Below are 25,445 nucleotides of genomic sequence, written 5' to 3'. Positions count from 1 at the left end.
GAAAGGAAATCCCCTTAGGAAAAAGGGCAAAATATCTCCTTCAGGAGTGAAAATTCGCCCAAATGTTGAAGAAAATTTCGAGTCGATGACAAAATTGGCCAAGGGAGAGAATTTTCTCTATCCTAGACTCCGGAACTCAAATTTGAAAAAATTCCTAAAAAATAGGAAATGTTGAAAATTGATGAAAAATCTCCTTTGGGACATGACAAATTCAAAAACTCAAGAAAATTCTTCCCGGACAAAATTTTCTCTCTCCAAAATCCGGATGATCATGATTTCTTTCTAGACGGATAAATGGTCAAAATTCTAAGTAGAAAAGAAAATCTTTCAAGGATATCATCTTAAATTCGAGATGGAAAGATTGACAAGTTGACAACATGCAAAAAAGGAATATTCCAAATTTATGGTGCCATGACTTAAAGAATAATGGAAATTTCCATTTTGAACTCAATGACAATGACGAGGCTCGTTTGCATGGCGAGCTATTAAGGAAACTATGACGCATTCTTAATGTAACGTGCTAAGATTAGTCTCTTGCCAAATTGGCAGTTTTGTGAGGAATTCTATATAAACGATGGAACGCAATATATTTTTCACGTGCGATTTTGGAGAAAGTGGAAGTTGGAGAGAAGTGGCAAAGACTCAATAGCGAAGAATTTTATTTATTTTCAAGTTCTTGATTGTGGAGGTTTTATTTTATTCCTAATTAGGAATTTGTCGACTGGAATTTCTCCACCAATTTATTTAATTCCTTACACAGATTTTTAATGTTAATTTACTTTGTTTTGTAGGAATGGTGGAATCCAGCAAGGCTGCAGTTACTTCCCGACAGACATAGTTTAAGAACGAGGCGAAGGGATTTCTTCCAGCGTCCAAGATTTTTTCTAGTGGAGAGAAATTAGTGATACAATCTCGGAACTTTCCAGTTGGGTGCTCTTGACTCAGGATATTTGGAACAGCTGGATGTGCTCCATCTCCCACCACTGCCAAAATTGTTAAAAGTGGAATTGTTTCGGCAACCGGTTTCCCTCCAGCTGTTCAATGTCTAGAATTGATTTTAGAATGTGCAAAACATTATAATCCAGAAAGAAGGGCAATCCTGACATCTGATAGAAAGCTGCTTGCCAACTTGACTGTGGAGGCTATCGGGGAGACCTTTGGAATTCCATTCTATCATTCCATGAATTACAAGACTAAGGATAGAGAAACGCCAATATATGATGCGGGTCCTGATAGATGTGCTGAGAAGATGAACAAGACCTGGATGCAGAAGCCAAGACCTCATATTTCCAAAATGCCTAAACAAATGACTAGTCTTGATTTCAAACAAGAGTACGTGGATTTGGTGATGATGCTGAACATGATTATGGGGTGCCAGCATGCTTTTACTTTTGAAACCTGGATGTTCTTCTTCGTTGGTGAAGTCATGAAATCCAATGGGATAGTGGATTGGGCGAGATTGATAAGTCATTATGTGCATGAACTGTTGAAGAATCTGAAGGAGATGCGTTCCCAATCTTTCTACATGAGCTCATATGTGATTTACTCGCTGGCTAGGATGAGAAGCTTCGACGGTTTGCCAGGAAAAGAGCCCCAGGGATGTGGGCCAACACAGTTGAAGGCCCATGAGTGCTATCCCTAGTTGCACTTGTACAACACTGATTCTTTCAAACTGGTGAATGACACTTTCATGATGTATTTAACTAGGTTATTGCAGGGTGAACTCCACACGAGAGTGACACCAGAGGCTAGAGCATTGATACGGAAATTTGGAGTAGTGTACATTCAGTTTCCGAAGTTCACACATATCCGGACTCAGGGATTTTTCTTCCAGCTGCGTAAGCTACCCAGGTAGTCATCGAACAAACTGGTGCCTGCTGGAACTCACTAGGCAATTGACAGCCAATGACCAGATTCAGATTCAGAAAAAGAAGCTGTCTATCGAATTCCCTATTGTCCTTGGCGACTACGTGGAAGTGTGCCCAAATTTGGCAGCGACGAAAAAATCCTTTGAAGAGATGGCATTCTATTATTTGACATTCCACACGACCAGATCATACTTTGATTCATATAACAAAATTAGAATGGTCGTTGGAATAAAGTTCAGACACAAATTTCACGTGGAGGATTTCTAGGCCAGCGCCAAGGATGATCTTGAAGTCAAGAAGCTTATGCATTCTAGATTGCCCCTTGACTTAATCAGAATGGGTGAATTTATTCAGATGCGAGATTAGGTAAAGGAAGACAAAGATGTGATGTAGCCGAAGTTTGAAAAGTTGAAAGATACACCTATCTAGGCCCCATATTGGTCAGAACAAGAAATTGATGACTTGGACATTCTAGCTAGGGTAGTTATGAAATTCACCTAGCACTGGGTGGATCGACACATTAGGGCATTGAAGGATGCAAATGTTCCCTTAACTTACCAACTGATGGGAAATTTGGACTCCCATAGTGAGGCCACTGAAGGATCATCACAAGCCCATACGGAAGAAGGAGAAATCCAACAGAAAGGCGCCAAGCAGGGGAATGTTCCAAAGAAATCGCGAAAGGAAGAGGAAGTCTGCCTAGATGTTCAGTAGGAAGTCCATCTAGATGTTTAGTAGGAAGTCTATCCAAGTGTTCAGCCGAAAGAGCCTTAGCAGAAAAGGCCAAGGGTAGAAGAGGCACATTCACCGGCCAGTTCCTCTAGTGTGTAGGAAATAGAGATGTTTGCACAAGAAGTTCCAAGAGGTCAGCCTCAGGACAATTTTCCAGATAATGTTCAGGCGTAGGATATGCTTAGCATGAGTGCTTCTCACAGGCCAGTTCAGCTGGAAATGCAAAGGCAGGAACTCCCCCTTAATCTAGAAGAGCAATGCCAGGATAGTTTCATTGAAGAACTTCTTGGGGACATGGAGGAAGTTTCACAACACGTACACATGGAGGTTCAGGATCAGTCAACAGCCGCTCCAAATTGGATGAGAGATAGATTGAGAAGAGAGCCAGAAGAGGAAGTGGATCCAGCATAGGAGTTGGAAGAACTTTTGAGAAGAATGGACAAACCAGCAAAAAAGAAGGCCGCTCGGAAGTTTTCCAAAATCACAAGGGGCGAGTTCGGATCCAAAACATTACATTTTGCTGAGTCTGCGGTAGAAATGAGATCGCGCCGGATGAATATGTAATCAGAGAAGTTGATTTGGGGTGTGCATCCACAACACAGGTAGTGGAAGATTTTTGAAGAATCCTCCTTGGCCATGAGAGAAAGGATGAAGAAGATGAAGGAGAAAAACAAAAGGTTGAAAAGTGAAAATAAAGCCTTATGTGAGTATGTAAAGAATTTGAAACATCCACTCAGGGAGGAAGACCCATTCTTTGTTCTTTCCACCTCTCTCCCTAAGGAGTTTGTTGATGTTGCTGAAGAGGTCAGGAAGAGAGCTCAATGCTCTAAGGAGTGGGTGGAGGATGTTTTCACTGCAGCCGAAAAATTTATTGAAGACCTGGTTCGCCTTCATTCTAGGCTTCTTGCCCTCCTGAATAGGATGGAGGTCGTGGATAGTTCATGGGAGGATGTGCACATTTACTAGGACTTGACTATTCGCCGACTTAGAGCATTGATGAAAGTTCCTAGGCAGACACTGATAGATGGGAAGGTGGTCTAGGAGAACGAAATCTATAACTTCCCTCGATGGTTTTGTACCGTCTGCACTGGAAAGGAATCTTTCGAGAGATTCAGCGTGGAGTCTTTGACCTTGAAAGACTCAATCAGGATAGTACAAGATGAAATCCTCAATGCAGTTGAGGCATTATTCGCAAGAAGGCTGGCCGAGGAAGGAGTGACGGTGAATTTCCTAAGGGACCGTTTACATGAATATTTCTTTGTGGAATCATTTTCCAAGGCACATCTGGAAAATGTTTCCTTATTTTCCAGCACAATGTGGAGGACACAAGAATTGGTGGCAGAATGGGAGAAGTTTTTCTCCACGTGTGAAGAGGAAATTGCCTTGATGGAATTCAGGATGGAAAGTGTGCCAAGTGTCTCTGTAGGAGAATTGATGGTTGTCGTCGCCAGGTTCGTTGCATATGCCATTAATGAGTGTGATAATGGTCATCTATTTTTGGACGAGAAGCTTTTGACACAATGGCGCATGCATGGTTGGAATGTTTGACCAAGTGGCGGCTGGGTCAACACATGCAAGTAGTGGAGCATCTTTGTTGCATGCAGCCATCGCGTTCGGGAGATGGTGGTGCATTTATGGCATCATCGACGATTTTGCATGGAGGCACATTTATTGCATTTATGATGTATATGGCAGATTTGATGGAAAATGGTGCATTTAATGCACAAGTGGATGCCATTTTGGGCATGCAGGAATTAATTGTTAGTGGGTTTAATGGGCATTTTAAGGCAAACCCTAATTAGGGTTATGCATGTAATAATGGCTTGAGACCTATATATAGGGGTGACCCCCTCATTTGTAAGGAGACGAGAGATTTCTAAGATTGTTGCGAAAAGCTATTGAAGCAGTAAACTTAATACATTGTTCTTTTGAAGGTGTATGTTTGTCCTGTTTTGTAGCTTGCATGGTCTTGCTTTCCTCACTTAGAGTATATTTGTTTGTAGTGAGATCCTTGTTCATACCTTTTGTTAATAGCTGATTGTTATTAACTATGCAAAGTTAGTTTGAGCTTTTTTATGTGGAAACTTAACTTCAATCATTGGGTGGACATTGCTCTTTGATGGTATTCATTGGTGTTATGAAAATATTTTGCACAACCTTTGAAGATTGCACTGCCTTTGTGTAGTTGTATGAAGTTGGCGGAAGGAAAGTGTGGTTGATCTCACTCAAGCGATTACTGTCTCTTTGTTCTTAGTTTTAGAATAGTTTTCCCTAAGCCCTTCCTTTTTTTTTGATGGGTAATGGGCCAAAGCCGATAAGGTGTACATACCCTACCCCCTTGTTGGATTTGAACTTGTGACCTCTCTTTCAAGAGCACAAATTCTCCACCACTAGGCCAACTCAAGTTGTACCCCTAAGCCCTTCCTTTTACTTTCAGCATATTTCAATCAAAAAATTCTAAAAAAGGGCTTCTCATTAACAAATCATTCGTGATCAAATTCGTTGAAAGTCATAGAATTGTTTAATCTTCTTCAAGTGTGCGTAAGTCCCGTTGGATTACCGGCATATCACATCAAGCTTACTGAGTCACATCCATTGCATAACTGGAACTTTGGAGTCAATCGTTTGAACTTACTGCAATCTTAGCATACGATTGAACTTTGATCAAGAGAGAGTAAAGTGACCGTTGGGCAACTTTATTTTGTGTTGGACGCTGTCATAAAAAAACACGTCTACACTACCACGCACAGCAGGCAGCCACACCACTAAAGCCAAACCTCAGGGGGGATTTTAAATGCTTTTTATTTCTGTTGAAGATTTTTCTATGTTCTATGATATGAGTTCTTTGTTGGATATGTTGAATTCAATTTGGATTAGATTTTTATATCTAACATTCAAGTTCTTATTTTCTGTGGGACTTCAATTAAGATGAGGATCACTAAAAGTTGCTATTATGTCAAAACATTCCTTGGTTTTCCTCTTTGTTGAATAGTAGGGAGATCACTGCACTATTCTTGTGCATTTCTTTTGGTTCTCCACTATTAAATGATTTAAATCTCTTGATTATTGGTAATTACCAAAGTGAACAATGAATTGCATTTGGAAATGATCTTTGTGTAGAATTCCATGCAATATTGTTGAGAGAGTCAAATGGACTGGTAAATCATATAATTTGTTTGTATGTTTTGTTTTTTTTCTATGCAATTATCCAGAAGCTTCCATGTGCAGCTAGCTTTCATCTTTTAGAAGTGTCCTATATCCAGAAGCTTCTTTTGATGTGCTTATAATTTTGTATCTACACAATATAAATGAGTGTACATATACATATGTGACAATCTTTTTTGCTCTTTCGTGTAGCTTCAACTGTATTAATGTCATTTGGTATCAATGCTTGTCAATTGTGTCTGTTCAGTCAATCCCTCAAAATGCCTTCCATCCGATGCAGTCTAAGCAAGTGTGTCTGATGGAAGATGACCTAAACCTAGCAGCCTCACACTCACTAACACATGCACATCAGAGAGAAGCAAAAACAATATAACTTGCATTAAAGTCATAAAATCTGCCTGGAATAGGTCTTCAACATGCTTAGATGAGCCTTCCAAAGACTGTTCAACAATGAACTGTAAGACTGTTCTTCATCCTAGATGTATGAGCTACAAATTAATCACCTGCTTCGCTGCCTTTCCCTTGGCTTCTCTTTCCCTTGGCTCGTCTCTTTGACCCAATCAGCCATTCAGCTTTATTTGTCTCTTCTACTCTTTGGCCCCCCTTTCTTTGACTGGAGGAGCAGTATTTATCCCTCTGCCCTGTCTTAGAGGATTCACCTTTTGTCTAATTTGTGTCCCCCCATTTTTAGAGCCAGCTAACCAGGTCTTTTCCATATGGCCTCCTCCCCTTATCAGATTGCTTTCACTTGAATATAGTTTGTTGCTCCCAGAAATAACCATCCTCACTGCTCTCAATGGAAGGTGAATTGTATACATGCAAAGACAAGCAAACTTCCAAAGAAACCGCCAAGAATTTGACTGCCAACCAAAACAAATGCTCAGATGATCAAGATAAATGTTATGTCCCCAACTAGGGATTACCTAAATTTCGTCCTAAAATAGTAATTCCATAATATAGTTTATCATTTTTTTCAAATTATGAAAGTGACTTAATCTATTCATTCAATAAACTTACGAATTGACGAATAAATACATGGATTAATAGCATATATATTAAAAAGAATGATAAACATGTCTTTCTACCTATAACCAATCATAGTTTAGTTTGGTAGGAAAGCCTTGAGAGGGTGCCTGTAAACTGCTCAACCCAACTAAGCCCAAGAGCGTGCAGTGTTCCACTATGACAACTCACCTCTTGGCCCACAAGAGGCAGGAACGTCCCACTATGACAATTCCATCCCTTGGGGTGGCCTACTTAGCTTGGGAGAACCGGTAAACTGCAATTACCTAACATACTTCCTCCATTCATTCCTTTGATTGATTACGAGATAAGACACACATATATAAATAATCTAAGAAAATATAATCAAGTATATATATATATATATCAAGCCAATATAAATCTTTCTAACATCATTATGATATATAAATCTATTATCCTTATTCTAATTTGAATATATTGGCTTGATATACATATATATATATATAAACTATATTACCAATATATTTGGTAATTACCTACTATATAAATTATTAACACCACTTCTACCTATTGTGGCTGTAAAAGCAGACATATCTAACATGCATCAGTTCTGGTCTGCCACAGTAATGAAATTAAATATGACTGTCATCGTATTGCAGTCTATTAATAGTATTATTAAATTCTGCATAATAACATTATCAGGCTTCACATATTAAGCATACGTATTAAGCATATCCCCTATGCATACCACCGAGAACAAGGATATCACTGCCTGTAATTAATAACAGTTCTAATCTGATCTGATCGATGTTTTTCAGATAATATCTGTTTTCCCTCCCCTTCTCCATTCCCATTTTCTTTTTACATATATATTTTCTGAATGTCATATACCTTTGGATAGATACCACCGAGGGGGCACATCCTTTCTTTACGAAGGTAATCTTTACTAACAAATCTGTCTTTTATTAATTAACATTTGAATTGATATTGTTTTACTAATCTCACACCTCTTGGATGATCATGTGTTTTATTATTATTTTATTGGGATAGTTGCAGCACTAGGTAATGATCGCACCTTCTATATGGTCTTCACCAAGTTGAATCTCTTGTCTTAACGGAGGCTGCCATAGTTTATTTTCCAACAAATCGTATCATTTTTTTATTGTGTCTTAATATTAATTAATCTCTTCTTTAAGTGTTCGCTGGCCACTATGGAATTAGTATTGTAAACAATTCATAATGAATATGCACCTCTTCATATTTTTTAATCACTGTCCTTCCTCACTTATAAATTAGATTGTTAATGAATTAAATTTAATATATATAAATTATGTTTATGATATAAAACATTAAGATGTAATATTATATAAAACATTAAGATGTAATATTATAAGATAAAAATATACTATAAGGTTCATCACATTAATAATAAATATCAATGAATATTAATAAAAAAATAATAGTTTTCAAATAATTTTATTATTGATAATTATCATATTGATTTAAGTTATATATATAATGGCCAAGGAGGGGACATGACAATAAATGATCTGCTGCATGGAGGAATAGGAAACAACTGCTGAGAATAACTGTCCAATGCCTAGATGATGCAGGAACTCCAAATACCCTGTCTAACAAACTTCTATGGCCGTCAACAATCAGTAGCGCAAGAAAACTCCCCTGAAATGTACGTGAACAATTGCCATATCGAAGGAAGGTGAGTAGTGGTGGCAGGAACAAGTGAGCAATTGCCATATCATAACAATTTTCTGACCTAGTGTTACCAGTGACAAAAACAACAAAGGTAAGCCTCCTGTTAAGAAGAAAATTGGTCTTTAGGTAGAACAATGACTGCTAATAAATAACAAAAAGTTGCTGCATATTCATTTAGAAATAGATTATATTGCTGAAAGCAATGATATTCATATGAACAAATCAATCCAGGTTGTGACTAGTTTCCAATGACTTGTAGCATGTTATCATGTTGCCTGCAATAGTCTACAGAACACCTGTAGCAGCTTGTTGCACTCCTGTAGTGGCCTGTTAACACTTGTAATTGATCTGTAGCAGCCTAATACATGGCTGTAGCAACTTGTAGCTGACCTGTAGCACAACTTGTAGCAACATAAGAGAATCCCTGCAACTTGTAGCATAAGAGAATCCCTGCAACTTGTAGCAACATTTTGAGTTTAAGCATGTTTGTCAAAAAAACAAACCATGAAACAAATACCAACCAAAACTTTGAAATCAGTTTTTTGGCGATGCAGGCTCATTCGTAGACCAAGATGCTCCTGCATCAGTATCTTTTACCTTTACTAGATCTCATTATTAGGCTTGTCATGATCAAGGCCTTTGATCTAGTCTTCTTGAGGCTTATTGCTTCTTATGCTCCATTGGTCCTTTTTTAATTAACTCAAGAAATTAATGACTTTTTTTCTTGCTTCCTTTGTTGCTGCAAATTGTGATAACATTTTTTGGCTGCTGATGATGAAGATGGCCCTAATCATGAAATCACCCAGCAAGAGCATTTCAAAGATGCTGTGAAGAAGAGTTCGTATACTTTTGGGAATCACAGCTATCTACGAGCATGATGGCTTTGACCCAGGCCACATTTAGGTTGGTGCAATAATGTATTGATGTTTCTAGAGATCATTGATACAAAGAAGCTGCTTAGGAACAAATTTATTTGAGTTTGCTTCCAAGCATTAGAGAATTAGCTAGCTTTGAAAAAGATTTAATGGAAAGAGCATACAAATTCTTTATTCCTGCTGAATCATATGGATATTTTGTTTGGCAAAAGCCATTTGAGATAGAACAAAATGCTATAGTCACAAAGATCACCTCAGTTGCATATAAATTCATAAACACATTTTGAAACCAAACAGAAATCCTTCACATCACATAATTCTATGCATTGGCTCAAGCACTCAAGTCATGGAAGGACTAAATCGTTTGGTAAGTAATCAATCTCTCATACTGAACAATGACACCTTAAATGGACTTTAAATGTTGAAAAAACAAAGGCACTTTAAATGAGCTTCTCACATTCAAATTTTTCAATTTTCATTAAGCTTAATTATGGGAGTGCTTATAGAGCTGCTAATTTGTTGACTACACCTCCGTCCTTGGTTTTGCATACGCACACTTCCATACATCAACCTCCAATAGTAAATTGGACTACTTTTCTGGATTATACAATAAGAGATGGTTTATTGTACATTTTAAACCAGCTTAGTGTTCCTATTGGTGCATCATGCTTGCACCCATTAAAGAGGTCCACTATTGGTCATTTGGTGCTCGTTTTGTTATGTTAAAAACTTTGCAGCATTTACAGAGATATATGTATTGGCTTTTTATGAGGACATGTGGAAGACATTATTAGGTGTTCATGTGTTACTACTAGAAAACTTGGTTTATATCAGCTATCTTCCTTGTTCCCTACAAATATTGGGATTCCATTTCCATGGAATTTATAAGCAGATTGTACACTACATTGAGGAAAAATGCTTTTATTTTTGTTGTATGTCATTTTTTAAGTTTTCTCAAATTGCTGATTTTATTCCATGCAACAAAACTATCAATGCTCCCAAAGCTACTAATTCATTCTTTTAGCATGTATGGTGTCCTGTTAGCTGGACACTCAATATTGTGTTTTTGATTGCAACTCCTGATTTCTTAGTGAATTTAAAAAAATGATCAATCTTTTAAGTTTGTAGATGAGATTTTTTGCATCCTCTCATCTACAAATTGATAGTCAAATTGTAGTTAATTCCTCCTTAGTTGATGATCTCCACGTCTATCATCAATTAAAAAGGAAACATGCTTTTATTTTTGTTGTATATCATTTTTCTCAAATTGCTGATTTTATTCTGTGCAACAAAACTATAAATGCTTCCAAAGCTGCCTGAAATATCCCAGATGATATTGCTTCAAATCTGATATGGGTTTTCATTTTTGCTCATGTTTTGTTTCATCATAATGTAATATTGTGACATGCAAACATGCAGATTGAACATTGTAATGTCTCCTAATTATACTCTGCTAATTATCCAAACAATATCTATGTTACTACCTTAATTAGGCATAATTAACCGCATCTTATAAGAGAACTTCTCAAAAAATCACCCTCTAATTTCCTACTGTTCCGTCCCTATTCCCAGAAGAGGGTTTGGCTGTCTAGGGCGCTTGAAACCAACTCTCAAGTTAGCCCAGATTACTGAACTCAGTCCATTCACCCTTGGGGCATGCAGCCCAGATTTCAGGAGGAGTCTTTCACCCTTGGGGCATCCTATCAGATGGAATTACTCCACCCCTCCCTAGCAGCCCCCATCTCCCTTGGGGATGTGGAGAAATACGTTATTAGTTTGAAGATTAGATTAGTTTTAAGAAATTCTATTTACAAGACTCCATGGACTGACTTTTCAGTCTTATCTCAGAATGTTATAGTTAATTACTGTAGTCACATTTCAGGTATTTTAATCCATTGTATTTATTAGATTAGTGAATCTTTAATTCTGTTTATTTGCTGTGCAGAACAGATCTCTAATTTGTTTACATATACATATATTTGCTCAGATTTCCATTGTTCTTCCCAATATTCTTATATATATACATATATATATTATTATTATCATTATTATTGCTTTGTTTTCATTATTAATATTATTAATAAGAAAATCTTCACAAAGAATAGAATCGTATTTAATGAAAGTACTGAGTTAAGTTGCTGTTGAATACAGTCAGCAACTGAGGAAGGGATACTCACCAATAAGATCACTCCAACCTGTCACCCTTTGTGCCCAGTCCTGAGATCTTCTTCTCTTATCTTTTCCCTCTTTCCCCTTTGTTGGAAATTTGCCCATCTTAATATACCCGTTGGTGTTTGAAAAGTCACACCTTCCTTTTTGAATATGGGTGTGACTTCTTTTAGGAAATAACACATATTAAAAATAGATACTAATGTGCTGTTTCGTGTATGACAATTATTAATATTTCTTTCTCTTTTTATTTTTCTATGTTATTTCTTAATATAAGGTTTATATATGTTTAATGATAATATTTTAATATCATTTCTTAGTTCAATGTAGATATGGTAATATTATTAATATTGTTGGTTCACATACATTAATGTTAATATTAAGATTAATTAATGTTAATATTAAGATTAATAAATATTAATATTAGTATTGATATGAATACCTAATGTCATAATTATTTCATATACAATAATAGTAATAATTCATTTATAACCTATTGAATCATTAATACATATATTAAGTGCAAGGGGAAAGAAATGGTAATAATGGTATTATTAATGTAGGGATATTATAGTTCGTCCTTCCCTAATATTGCTTGTCCTCAAGCAATTTAAGGTTAGCATGCTGAAAAATTTCTGCTCCTTCCCATGTTGCATCTTCTTCAGGTAGCCCCTTCCATTTGATCAAATATTCTGGAATTATCTTATTCCTCAACCTCTTTTCCCTCATATTGAGGACCTTTTCAGGTTCTAATATGAGCTTACCCTCATCATCAAGTGGGGGCAATTCTTCACACGGTATAGTATGTTGTCCAAGAACTCTCTTAAGTCATGAAACATGGAAGACATTGTGAATTTTACTGTTTCCCGACAATTCCTGTTTATACGCTACTTCACCAATTCTCCTCAATATTTTATAGGGGCCATAGAATCGTGGTTTAAGTTTTTCTGCTCCACTAGTTTTGATAGATGATTGCTTATATGGTTGTAGTCGTAGGAAAACCAAATCTCCAACCTCAAATGTTCGTTCAGTTCGATTCCAGTCCGCATATAGCTTTTGTTAGTTCTGAGCATGATATAAGTTATCTTTGAGAGCATTCATGATATCAATATTCTGTTGTGCAAAATCCTTAGCCCCTGGTATTGTGCTGTCTGGATGGATTAAACTCCCAAAAGAAGTAGGTTCATAACTATATAGTGCTTTGAAGGGGCTCATTCCAATGGATAGATGGTACGTAGTATTATAGCAATGTTCGCCAAGGTGTAGCCATTTTACCCATGCATTTTGCTGTCCCGTAACATAATTCCTCATATATCCGTCTATCCACTTATTAACAATTTCAGTTTGTCCATTGGTTTGAGGGTGATAACTTGTACTAGGTGTTATTTTGGTGCCCACTAGACGGAAGAGTTCTTGCCAGAACATGCTAAGAAATCTGCTATCCCTGTCACTGACAATGTTCTCAAGCAACCCATGTAGTCTAAACACTTCTTTGAAGAAGACTTCGGCAATTTGAGGGGCTCTAGATTCTGTAGATATGGCCATAAAATGTGCATATTTGGTCAGTCGATCCACTACTACGTATATGCAATCTTTCCCTTGAATTTTTGGGAGGCCTATTATGAAGTCCATGGAAATACTTTCCCATTTCTGATCTGGCACCGACAAAGGCTGAAGTAGTCTTGCTGGATGAGTTTGCTCTGCCTTATTTTGTTGGCAGGTTATGCACTCTTGGACATGTTTCAATACATCCTTCTTAAGACCTATCCAAGAATATTTTTCTCTCACCTGTTTATATGTTTTATAATATCCTGGATGTCCTGCCATAGGGTTGTCATGGTATTCCCTAATAATTCTTTCCTTCATTTTTGAACCCGGTGTAAGATATATTCTATTCTTATAGAGGATGAGTTCCTCTACCACTTTATAGTCTTCATGTTGTATGTTGCCTTCGATGATGTCATTTGCATGAGGATCTTTGGCATATTCTAAAATAATGGAGTGCTTCCAATCGGCCATGATATCCGTTATGGTACATAGATAGGGTCTTTTGGATAATGCATCAGCTACCATATTGTTTTTTCCCTTAACATATTCTATATCAAAATTGTAGGCTTGTAGTTTGCTTACCCATTTTTGTTGTTGATCGTTAAGATCCCTTTGTTGTAGGAAGAACTGTAGGTTGTTATGATCTGTTTTAACCAAGAACTTCCCACAAACAAGGTATTGCCTGAATTTTGCCAAGGCATGCATAATAGCCAACATTTCCTTGTTATATATGGAGTAGAACCTCTCGGTTGTGGTGAGTTTCCTACTTTCAAAAGCAATTGGGTAATTGTTCTGCAAGAGGACTGCACCAATGCCTTCTCCCGATGCATCACATTGAGGCCAAAGTCGGGGGTGGCCAAAACAGGACATGTACTCATTACCACTTTGAGGCTGTCAAAGGCTTGTTGGGCTTGTTCATTCCATCCAAAAGTTCCCTTTTTGGTTAGGTCCATGAGGGGAGCTGAAATCTTGGAGAATCCTTTCACAAACCTCCGGTAATAACTACATAGCCCCAAAAACCCTCTTAGTTGAGTTAAGGTTTTGGGTCTAGGCCATTCCTTAATAGCCTTGATTTTTTCTTCGTCAACGCTTACACCTTGTTCGCTGATCTTGTGGCCTAGGTATAGGATTTCCTTTAATCCAAATTCACATTTTGAAGCTTTGGCATATAGTGATTCTTGCTCCAGTATTCCCAATACTTCATCAATATGTTTAAGATGGTCCTCCCATGTTTTACTATATATCAGGATATCGTCAAAGAATATTAACAAAAACTTCCTAAGTTGTTTCCTTAAAGTATGGTTCATACAAGACTGAAATGTGGCCGGGGCTTTGGTTAACCCGAAGGGAAGGACTAGGAATTCAAAGTGTCCATAGTGGCATCTGAATGCTGTCTTAGGAATATCTTCCTCCCTCATTCTGATTTGGTGGTATCCTGACCTTAGGTCGATCTTGGAGAAGTATTTGGCCCCATGGAGTTCATCTATAAGTTCATCCACCCTTGGAATAGGATACCGATTTTTAATAGTTTTCTTATTCAATGCCCTGTAATCTATACACATTCTCATTGTTCCATCCTTCTTTTTGACAAGTACCACGGATGATGCAAAAGGGCTGGAACTAGGTGGAATGTGTCCCATCTCAAGTAATTCGTTTATAGCTTTCTCTATTTCCTCTTTAAACTTTTGGGGATGTCTATATGGAGTGGTGATTACTGGCCGTGCTCCCTTCTCTAATTCTATTATGTGTTCAAATCCTCTTTTGCGGGGTAATCCTGGAGGGATGTCATCAAAGACCTTTTTGTGCTTCTTGAGAATGGGTTTTATGTCAATGTGCACAGCTCTTCCTTGGGAAGTAGACTTGTCAAGGACCAAACATTGTGCTACCCATTGTCCTTGACCTTTCCTAAATATTACAACAAAAATAAACTTGTAAGTTTGTTTACCAAGAAACAATAGTTTGACTTTATTAATAATATTTCTGCCCCCAAACTTACCCAAAAATTCTTTCCATCTTTTTGCAAGAAACTACCTTTGAGGTCCCGTTAGGTATACCCTGCAATGTAACTTCCTTCCCTTCATGCTGAAAGCGGATTGTTAGGTTGGGAAGATCCGTCATGTAACATCCCAAGGAGTATATCTATGGTGAACCTAGGATCATATCAGCATCTAAAGGTACGACGTAGAAATCATCCTTGATGGGATGTTTGCCTAAGAGTACCTCCAGTTGTGGAACTATTTTGTTTCATTGGATCATGTGTCCGGTGGCTGTTGCTGCTGTAAACCCTCTAAAATTTTCAGTTTTGATCTTTCTTCTTGCCACTAATGCTTCACTGATGAAATTGTGGGACGCCCCACTGTCCACTAGGACGATAACTCTTTGTCCTCTAAGTGTACTTCTGATGTGAAATAATTGATTTTTGCAAGTATGAGTGATGGTGGCTAAGGTTACATGTTCATCTTCTTCGGCCCTAGCTCTTTTGTTATCATTTTCCTCCATTTCATCCTCAGAGGTTGCTTCCATCATTTGGGCTCTACCCCTTTTGGTACATCTGTGACCCGGTTCCCATTTTTCTTTACAGCTATAACATAGTTTTTCCTTCTTTTGGCAGGAATGTCCTCGTTCCCAGGGCTCTTTACATGTGTAACATAAGTTCTTTTTCTTGAGTTCATTATGACCTTCCTTAGATTGGGAGGGTTTGTGTGCTTCATTCTTTTTGGAAAAGGGTTTGCCATGGTTGAAAGAGGGTTTGCTGCTAGCTGATGTTACTTCCAGTTTTAATGCCTTCTCAATGGCATCTTCTAAGGATAGTGGATTGAGTGCACTCACTAACCCCTTGAGTGAGTCGTTTAAGCCTTCTACGAATAGGTAGGTAAGTCTGTCTTCTTCTATTCCTGAGACCTGGATTGAGATTTTCTGGAATTCTGTTATATAGTCTTCTATTGATCCTTGCTGTTTTAATTGTGTCAACCTTTTAAAATCTTCTTGAGGGTGTCTCCTTTCAAACCTCTTAATGAGTTTTTGTGAGAATTCTTCATACGAGGTTATATTTTGATGCCCTTGGGTGAGGAGTCCATGGTGCCACCAATCGTGGGCCAAACCTTCCAAGTGTAGGGTAGCAAATTGGAGTGCATCTTCTTCTGTCATTGGGTTGAGTGTGAGATAGGTGTTTAGTTTTTGTAACCAAGTGTGAGCTGTGATTTTATTTGTCCCATCAAAGCTAGGAAGTGTTACCTCATTCACCTTATGCTTCAATTCCTTATTTGGTTGTTTTTTTCTTTTCCTAGGTACCTCTTGTCTCTTAGCTTCACAAAACTCCCTAAATGTTACGAGTTCCCTAACCTCCGGGTCCAAGTCTCTATATGCTCTAGCAATTTCCTCTGTGCTATTGGAAGGAGGGTCAATTTCATCTTCTTCCCTTGGAGTATCTTCCCTGGGTAGGAATGGTGGTTGGGGTACTCTAGGTATAGATGATCCGTTGTTATTTCTTGATGGATTTGAACTGACATCTCTCTCATTGGAGGGATTATTTTTGTAGGTTGTATTCCCTATATTCTGTAGGGCTTGAAGTAGTGCTTGGTTTGTTTTTTCATTTTTTGCATTCTGATCTATGAATGTTTGATTTGTTTTCTCCATGAAGGCTCTTATTTCATTGATCATTTGTTCATTCATGGTGGATGTAGCACTCCTAGTACATAGCATAAATTATTTTGCTCCTTAGGCTGGCAGGAATGGTGCTCTGATACCAATTGTAATGTTCCCTAATTATACTCTGCCAATTATCCAAACAATATCTATGTTACTACCTTAATTAGGCATAATTAACCGCATCTTATAAGAGAACTTCTCAAAAAATCATCCTCTAATTTCCTACTGTTCCGTCCCTACTCCCAGAAGAGGGTTTGGTTGTCTAGGGCGCTTGAAACCAACTCTCAAGTTAGCCCAGATTACTGAACTCAGTCCATTCACCCTTGGGGCATGCAGCCCAAATTTCAGGAGGAGTCTTTCACCCTTGGGGCATCCTATCAGATGGAATTACTCCGCCCCTCCCTAGCAGCCCCCATCTCCCTTGGGGATGTGGAGAAATACGTTATTAGTTTGAAGATTAGATTAGTTTTAAGAAATTCTATTTACAAGACTCCGTGGACTGACTTTTCAGTCTCATCTCAGAATGTTATAGTTAATTACTATAGTCACATTTCAGGTATTTTAATCCATTGTATTTATTAGATTGGTGAATCTTTAATTCTGTTTATTTGCTGTGCAGAACAAATCTCTAATTTGTTTACATATACATATATTTGCTCAGATTTCCATTGTTCTTCCCAATGTTCTTATATATATACATATATATATTATTATTATCATTATTATTGCTTTGTTTTCATTATTAATATTATTAATAAGAAAATCTTCACAAAGAATAGAATCATATTTAATGAAAGTGCTGAGTTAAGTTGCTGTTGAATACAATCAGCAACTGAGGAAGGGATACTCACCAATAAGATCGCTCCAGCCTGTCACCCTTTGTGCCCAGTCCTGAGATCTTCTTCTCTTATCTTTTCCCTCTTTCCCCTTGGTTGGAAATTTGCCCATCGTAATATACCCGTCGGTGTTTGAAAAGTCACACCTTCCTTTTTGAATATGGGTGTGACTTCTTTTAGGAAAGAACACATCTTAAAAATAGATACTAATGTGCCGTTTCGTGTATGACCATTATTAATATTTCTGTCTTTTTATTTTTCTATGTTATTTCTTAATATAAGGTTTATATGTGTTTAATGATAATATTTTAATATCATTTCTTAGTTCAATGTAGATATGGTAATATTATTAATATTGTTAGTTCACATACATTAATGTTAATATTAAGATTAATTAATGTTAATATTAAGATTAATAAATATTAATATTAGTATTGATATGAATACCTAATGTTATAATCATTTCATATACAATAATAGTAATAATTCATTTATAACCTATTGAATCATTAATACATATATTAAGTGCAAGGGGAAAGAAATGGTAATAATGGTATTATTAATGTAGGGATATTACAAACATGCAAAATGATCAATATAGATTTTCAAGAAAATCAATCAATGAAATACAAAGAATCTAAATAAGTCAACGGTATTTTTTGATATAGAAATGTATTGCTGTTTTCAAACACATTGTGCTGTTACAAATCAGAAAATGCCTAATGCCATCAAGTAACACATACCCGGAATGCCTCCATACATAAAATAACAAACCCTCTTAAATCTGCAAGATAGATCATCGAATCTCCATGAAAACTGATCAATGATGTGCAATTGCGAATCTTGAGATGAATTCACCAAGTGGGCTGATCTGGATTTCCGTCCAAATAGCCAAAACCTCTAGGGTTTCCGTCCTAGGGTTTACTGAACTTGCAAGCTAAATCTCTCAAGCTCTGAAGGAAAAGTTTCTTTGAAATTAACAACTCAAGAGTGAATCCACATTTCACTTTTTCCTCCTTTTATAATGCTTTTCCTTTTTGAAAGTAATACTTTATTTTCTTTCTTTCTTTTTTTTACTTTTCCCTCCAAAAGTGACTTTACTTTATAATTTGTCATTGACATTATCATAAAGTCACTTTCTAAAATAAAGTATGACCAATTGCTAATTAATTAAATATAAATAATCCCAAGGACTTAGGACTTTTAACATTTAATTAAATAATTTATTTCCTTGCATCAATTTAATCAGCCCACGGGAATAAAATGGGCTAATAATCTCCTCTAGGTGATCACTTGGAGAAAGGGGACATTACACTGCCAATTTGTTCTTCTTGCATGTATGGTGCCATGTTAGTTTGACACTCGTTACTGTGTTTTTGATTGTGACTCCTGATTTCTTAGCGAATTTAAAAAAAATGTTTAATCTTTGAAGTTTGTAGTTGAGATTTTTTTGCATCCTCTTCTACAAATTGATAGTCAAACTGTAGTTAATTGTTCCTTAGTTCATGATCTCCATGTCTATTATCAACAAAATATGTTGCAGAATAAGTATCTCCGTGTGTTGTAACATGGATACAAATTACAATAGATCTATTAAGTTGTATCCTCTGTTTGAGGTCTACTATGAGAACCTCTACCACATTCTCCCTATGAGGTTCTAATAACTCTTCACATGACTTCTAAATCTCATCAATGAAAGGAGAAAGATAGATACAAATGGATTTAAAACAAACAAAGATTTGGATATCAACAACATCATAAGATTAAATGTATTTGGTATACCATATTCCATTTTGTAGCAAATTGTGAGAACATTTTTTAAATTGGTGAGAACATTTTTCAAATAATCTTTTTTCTTAGCTTGGTAATAATAAGCTGGTATACATGATGTTGTGAATGTTGTTCAAATGTGGAAAACACAACTTCTTGGGTCTGTTTGATTTATTGATATTTGTGCATAGCATTGGACAAGTTTGATTATGGGCCTATGCTAATAATGTCACATGGCATCAGAGCGTATGGTTTAAACTCCCTAGGCTATGGTCCTTTGCTGCAACAAAGGGAGTGTTAATGGGTGATTTTTTAGACAAAAGAGGAGATATAACACATTTTGTGAGCAATGGAATTTTAGCGATTGTGTACCCTGCATTCTTGCTGAATTTTACATAGGAGCTTAGTTGCAGGGAATTGAATTGCGAGGCTCTCAACACAAGATTTTGTTTGTACAGAAAAAAGTAGGGTCTCCAATGAACCTCCATATAGGTACATAATTTTTCAGATATGATTATTCTTTTCAATTCTTGCAAAAAATCATTGGGAGACCATTTTTTGTTCATGAAAAATCTCTACCATTTTAGCCTCCAAAAAACCCCTGGAAGTTGTAGATTTGTAGCAACTATACGGAAAGTTGGTAGTCATGTGGATGAGTGATAGGAATGTATTGAGTGTTTGCATGCTTAGCTAGATGCAACAACCACATTTTGCTAATGGGCACATGGGCTAGTCTAGCTAGTCACATATTGGTTGTTAAGGAATTGTCTCGCACCATTTCGACTTTTCCCTGTCTCACTTGGTATTTTTTGGCAATGTTGGCATATAGTGCACATTATGTCATTGTGTCAAATCAACAATGATGCCAACATGAATTTGGCATATTGTGTACAATATGATGGAACATGATTCATTTGTTGGAATCAATGGTCTAAGTGGCAAAATATCAAAATTTGTGTATTTTGGGTTGAGTGGTCAACGTTTGTCATTGTCATTGGCCCAAATGTTGTATATTTATGCCTATTTTGATTGATGAGAAAGCCACCCAACATAGAATCAAATTATAATTTTTGCACATCAATAGGGGTAGTCCAAACTCCAATCAATGTAGTCATCAAGGGCAATGGAGTCAACTCACAGTCAATGAAGAGCAAAGTGTAAGTGCAGATCTTATATTGCCACTTACAAAAAATTGGTCCTTTCCCCATTTGTTGAATTGTGTATTTGAATTAAAAAATTTGAGTGTTATAGATTTGATGTCCACTAGATCATCATCTGCCATATACAGACCTGTTATTCTAGAGGGTTTAGCTAGATCATGCAAACTTTGTTTTAGCTTGCTTTCAAATTGTTTTGAAATTCTGAGCTGTTTGCAGTGAGACACTCTTTACTAGCATTTGTAATCTTTTTATGTGGTCTTAATTTCTCTTATGGAGATGGTTCTAGAGATGTGTTGATGTGACAAATTATAGTTATAGATATTATTTCTTGAGACAATTTTGAAGACCTAGGGATTGTGGTCTTTGCTTGTTAAACTGAAAGTTTCCTTATATAGAGGAAGATAAGAATGGATTTTATTGTAGGGTAGATTGGGTTTGTTGGGATTATATTAACTCTCATTTCGACAAGCCTTCATTTGTTTTATGGATAGGCATTCCCAAATGAGATATTATTAGGTTTGAAGTTGTTTGGCTTTGAACATGATGTTCCATCTAGGAAAGAGTTTGAAAACCTTAGGTCAGAGCTTTTGAGGATAAGTTCTAATTGTGTTCATAATTTTAATATTGCTTATACTTATGTTCCTCCGAATACTATTATTGATGAGCATGCTCATGTTGATGCCAATCATAATGTGATCACATCAAGGATCAATTTGTAGAGGAATTGTTTTCTTTAATAGTTTGTTTGCAAGTGTCACAGAAGTCGAAGATATGTTACTATTGTTCCAAAATAGGACATTATGTCCAGAATTGCTTCAAAGCAGAGAAAAGAAAAGGGACACAGTTTTTTTTCTTAATTCAAGGAGAGGGGACATTGTGGGATCCAGTCATCACTTGTAGAACATGGTAGACATTGTTGGTCTTGACTCATGACATATGGAACATGTACAGATTATGATCATCATAGATATAGTGGAAATTGTTCTTATTCATGGAGGATGTGTAGTCATTTGATCCCCATCATTAATGAACTTTCCTCCTAAGTGGTTAAACATATGTAACATGTCGGTTGAAGACATTGAAATAAGTGGTTGAAAATAGATTGATATAATGTTGGGAAGTAAAAATATGAATGTGCTTAAAAAACATTTATAATAGAGATAATTTTTGAAATATTAATGTTTAGAAAAGATTTAAGTGGATTTTATATTACTGATATTTTGAAGAAAAATATTGAGACACCCTTATCTTCCAAAGAAATAAAAATTAACACAAAAATCAGACCCTAGACTAATATACTCGAGTTGAGTCACTAACATGAATAAATAAATGTTGAATTGAAATAAGAAGTTTGGGATTGGTTAGCTCTTTGATCAATTAGTGTTCTAATATGCACCTTTCAATGCAATATAAAATGGAACAGTGTGTGAGGATAAACCTCTCATCAAATTCAAAGGGGAAGCTCCCTCCTACAAAAGCGAAGGAAATGATATTTTCCTTGTTCAAAAAATCAACTAATAAGATCTGGAACTAGTGGGGACTTCAGTGTGCAGAAAACACAAACTAAAAACAAATCTATCTTTTTGTTCTTAGGGCTAAGGACACAAGGTAAATCAGCACTTCCACGCAATACAAGAGGTTTTCTGTTTTTGACTAATGCTGATGTAAACAATAAGCATACGCTTACAGCCTTACACCCTTCAACGAAAAGCAAAAACTAAAAGGTGTAAGTATACACAATGATTAAATCAGATAAACACAAGGACATGAATACTTTGACAAATTGAACTAAGAAATTGTGTACAAACCAATAGTTGCCAACCTCGAGCGAACCTAAAATACAAAGCCTGCAAAACTCACTAAAAGCAATTTAATTCACCTAAGTAAACACGAGATACCACAAGGCAAATTGATCAATAATTTCAGTAGAAAGTAGGCTTAAAATTACCATTCATGAAAATCTAAGCGCCAAAAATACCTTTTCAAAAGATTTACAAAGTTTTGCATGAGGAATAATAAAAAAGCCAACTAGAACTTGTATGCTACGAGTAGTTTGCTTGTACACAAAGCAAACTTATTAGACAAGTTTTTTCACAAATTCCAAACCCTATATCAAGAAATCTTCTAATAGATTTATGTTAAGGATGAATATAAACTAAAATAGATCTTCTAGAAGTTTGTCTAAAAATAACCAATCTAAAATAGCCATTTCGAAAAACAATGAAGACTAAAATTAGTATGAGCTATAAATAGCTCAGACTAAAATTAGTCAATCTAACATGTGGCTCTTGATGATGATTTTAATGAAGCTCTTCCATTTTGACCATGGCAAGTGCAACTCCTCTTAAGAAGTTTTGAAAACCTTAAGACCAATCATGGTACTTTGAATTTGGAATCTTGTCTATTTGAAGAAATTGAATACACGTGCCAATTCTTATCATCTAGCTTCAGTCCTATCAGTCAACACTTGCCAATAACAAAACTGGTTTTTCATGTATGCGACTTCTGTCTGAAATTTTTCTTATGTTTCTTTTTGCAATTTGGCTAATATGCAATTAAATTGGGACAGTCTACAATAGGAGAGCTGATCATAACACCTTTTATTCAATCATCTTGCACATCATCACCCTTAATCTTTCCTTGTTGAAGCTTCCCGAATGTGTATCTCTGTCTATTATGACAAAAGAGCTTTGTGAAAATCCTTCTTCAAGCTTTAGTTTGTGCAAAGGAATAAAGGCCACCGATTTTGCTCATCAAATCAAACTCATTTTCTGCAGTCCTTTTTTAAGAAAGGCTTACAGCATTTGTATAGAAAGTAGGAAACTGTTTTGGGAAGTAGTGTAGACCTGCAGAATCATTTGATTGGAAACATGTTAGAGTCCTTCGCCTGCAGAGTTATGTTATTAAAATTCTTATTACCTACATTTTCTCTTATTAAATGTATCTATAGTTAATTCTAAAAATGGGCAAGTCATATCTTGACAGAATTTTCAGAGAACTGCTTGCTATGCTTAATAGTTAAATCAATTATGACATCTGCTGTATTGTGTGAAGTTGCAGTCATTGGTTTTTCACTGTTTATACAAATGTAATGTTAACCAGACATCTGTCATATATTTTAAGCTTCTATTCTATTATAGATTGAAGCATGGCAACTGTTTATATTTTCATTCTTCATTTTCTAGCATATAATAGCTTTTCCTTAGCTGTGTGCTACAATATTGATTTTTCACAACTTTACCTAATAAAGCATTGACTACATTGGCAATCTCATGATTTTATGCTGCCTTCAGATATCTCTGAAGGTCTGGAACACCACTCGTACATGTCCCTGGTTATTGCAAATGCTTTGTTCAAGCATAGGACATTTTATGCCAATATGCTATTAGCCTATAGATCTTCTTTTGTCTCTTAAACTGGTTACAGATTACTAGCAACACAACTCAATGTTACTAAGAGAGCAGTTTTAGTTCTGCATACTGATATACCTATTTTCTCTGTTTGGAGCAATCAGGACCCCAAATGTATCTTCTATGCACCAGGATGCCTCTTCTGATCTAGAAGTAGTTGAAAACACATTGAGGAATGTGTTTGGGGTAAGTCCAGCCATTAAATTCAAACAGTATACAAATTTAGGAGAGCATTTTCAACCTCTCCTTGAAATATGAATTTGTTTTTAATCAAATAATGCTATAAAATCTTTACATACCTCGGTTAGTACTTATGTTTGATGCATTTTCTTTCAGATATCAAACATTCCTCTGGAAACACGAAAACTTGTGGTTGAAGTTTGCAACATTGTAACAGTACGTGCTGCTCGTTTGGCAGGAGCTGGTATTGTGGGAATACTAAAGAAATTAGGGAGAGATGTCATTGGACCCACAGGCAAAAATAAGACTGTTGTGGCAATTGATGGAGGACTGTATGAGCACTATCCTCTCTTCAGGCAAAACATGCAAATTGCAGTCAAAGAATTGCTTGGAAGTGAGGTCTCAGAAACTGTGGTTATAGAACATTCAAAAGATGGTTCAGGTATTGGAGCTACTCTCCTTGCCGCCTCTAACTCACAGTATTCAAAGAGATCTTGATGCAGGTACTTTGTAAGATTTCTCTGCTACTGCGGCACATTACCACAACTTTTTGATTCTTTAGCCCCGTAAGGGTAAATCATCCGGTCATATGGAGCAACTGATTTTGATCTCTCTCAGGCATGTGGACACCAATTAGCTTGTTTGTTTTGGAGGTCAACTGTAGAGTTTAATTTACAGTCTAAATAAAAGGTCTGCTTGGGAATATTGTTTCTCAGGCAGAAATTGAAAATTTTGAGCACGGAATCGAACCTGAATTTGGTTTATAATGGTCAGTAAAACAAGGGATCACTTTGGCTCAGTTTATGAGGCAATTACTAGTAAGTTTACAGCTGTGCTGATCTTACAGTTGCTTTGCTCGACTCTGACATTTTTATGTGAATTTTATCTTTGCTAGAGTTTTAGATTCCATCTTATTTATAGGGACTATAAATGTTGAATTATCACCTGTAGCATGAAGTTGTGAATGAATCGGTAGCATTGGAGCTGAATAAAACTAGATGTTCTATGTTCCAAATTGTGCAGAGAAGGAAATTTTGAACTCTTGTCCTTGGACATATTTCAAAGGAGTCAAACTGCTTTCCGTTCCTCTGTATTCTTGTTAACTTCTTTGTACCATTGCCTTTCGAGGAGTTGTAATTTTCATTTTGTTTATTAGTGTATCTCTAGTTGCATGCCCTCGTTCCTGCCATCAGAACACCTAAATTTTGAGAATCAGAATTATGTAAATCTCATTTTCATTAAAGAATTAATTTAGCGCATAAAGGGCTTGCAAATTGAGTTGCCATATGGATTTTGAAGCAATTATTTGTCATGTTGAGTTGCCATATGATAATTGAGGAGATTATGATTATACAAGGTTAATTATGGACGCTATCTTGCAATGGTA

General features: G+C 36.3%; 1 protein-coding gene across 1 annotated transcript in view; it reads left to right on the top strand.

Moving 5' to 3' along the window:
* The window catches only part of LOC131026870 (hexokinase-2), a 69,904-nt gene extending 44,759 nt beyond the window's left edge, over positions 1 to 25,145 (top strand). The window contains exons 8-9 of the mRNA XM_057956877.1: positions 23,983 to 24,064; positions 24,215 to 25,145. Of these exons, the coding sequence (XP_057812860.1) occupies positions 23,983 to 24,064; positions 24,215 to 24,556 (424 nt within the window). The 3' untranslated portion in view covers positions 24,557 to 25,145. The remainder of the gene's footprint in view (positions 1 to 23,982; positions 24,065 to 24,214) is intronic.
* Positions 25,146 to 25,445: the final 300 nt, after the last annotated feature.

The sequence above is a fragment of the Cryptomeria japonica genome, chromosome 2 (assembly GCF_030272615.1).
Source record: "Cryptomeria japonica chromosome 2, Sugi_1.0, whole genome shotgun sequence".
NCBI lineage: Eukaryota > Viridiplantae > Streptophyta > Pinopsida > Cupressales > Cupressaceae > Cryptomeria > Cryptomeria japonica.
The sequence above is the reverse complement of the archived record's forward strand: the minus strand, read 5'-3'. Positions and strand labels throughout refer to the sequence as shown.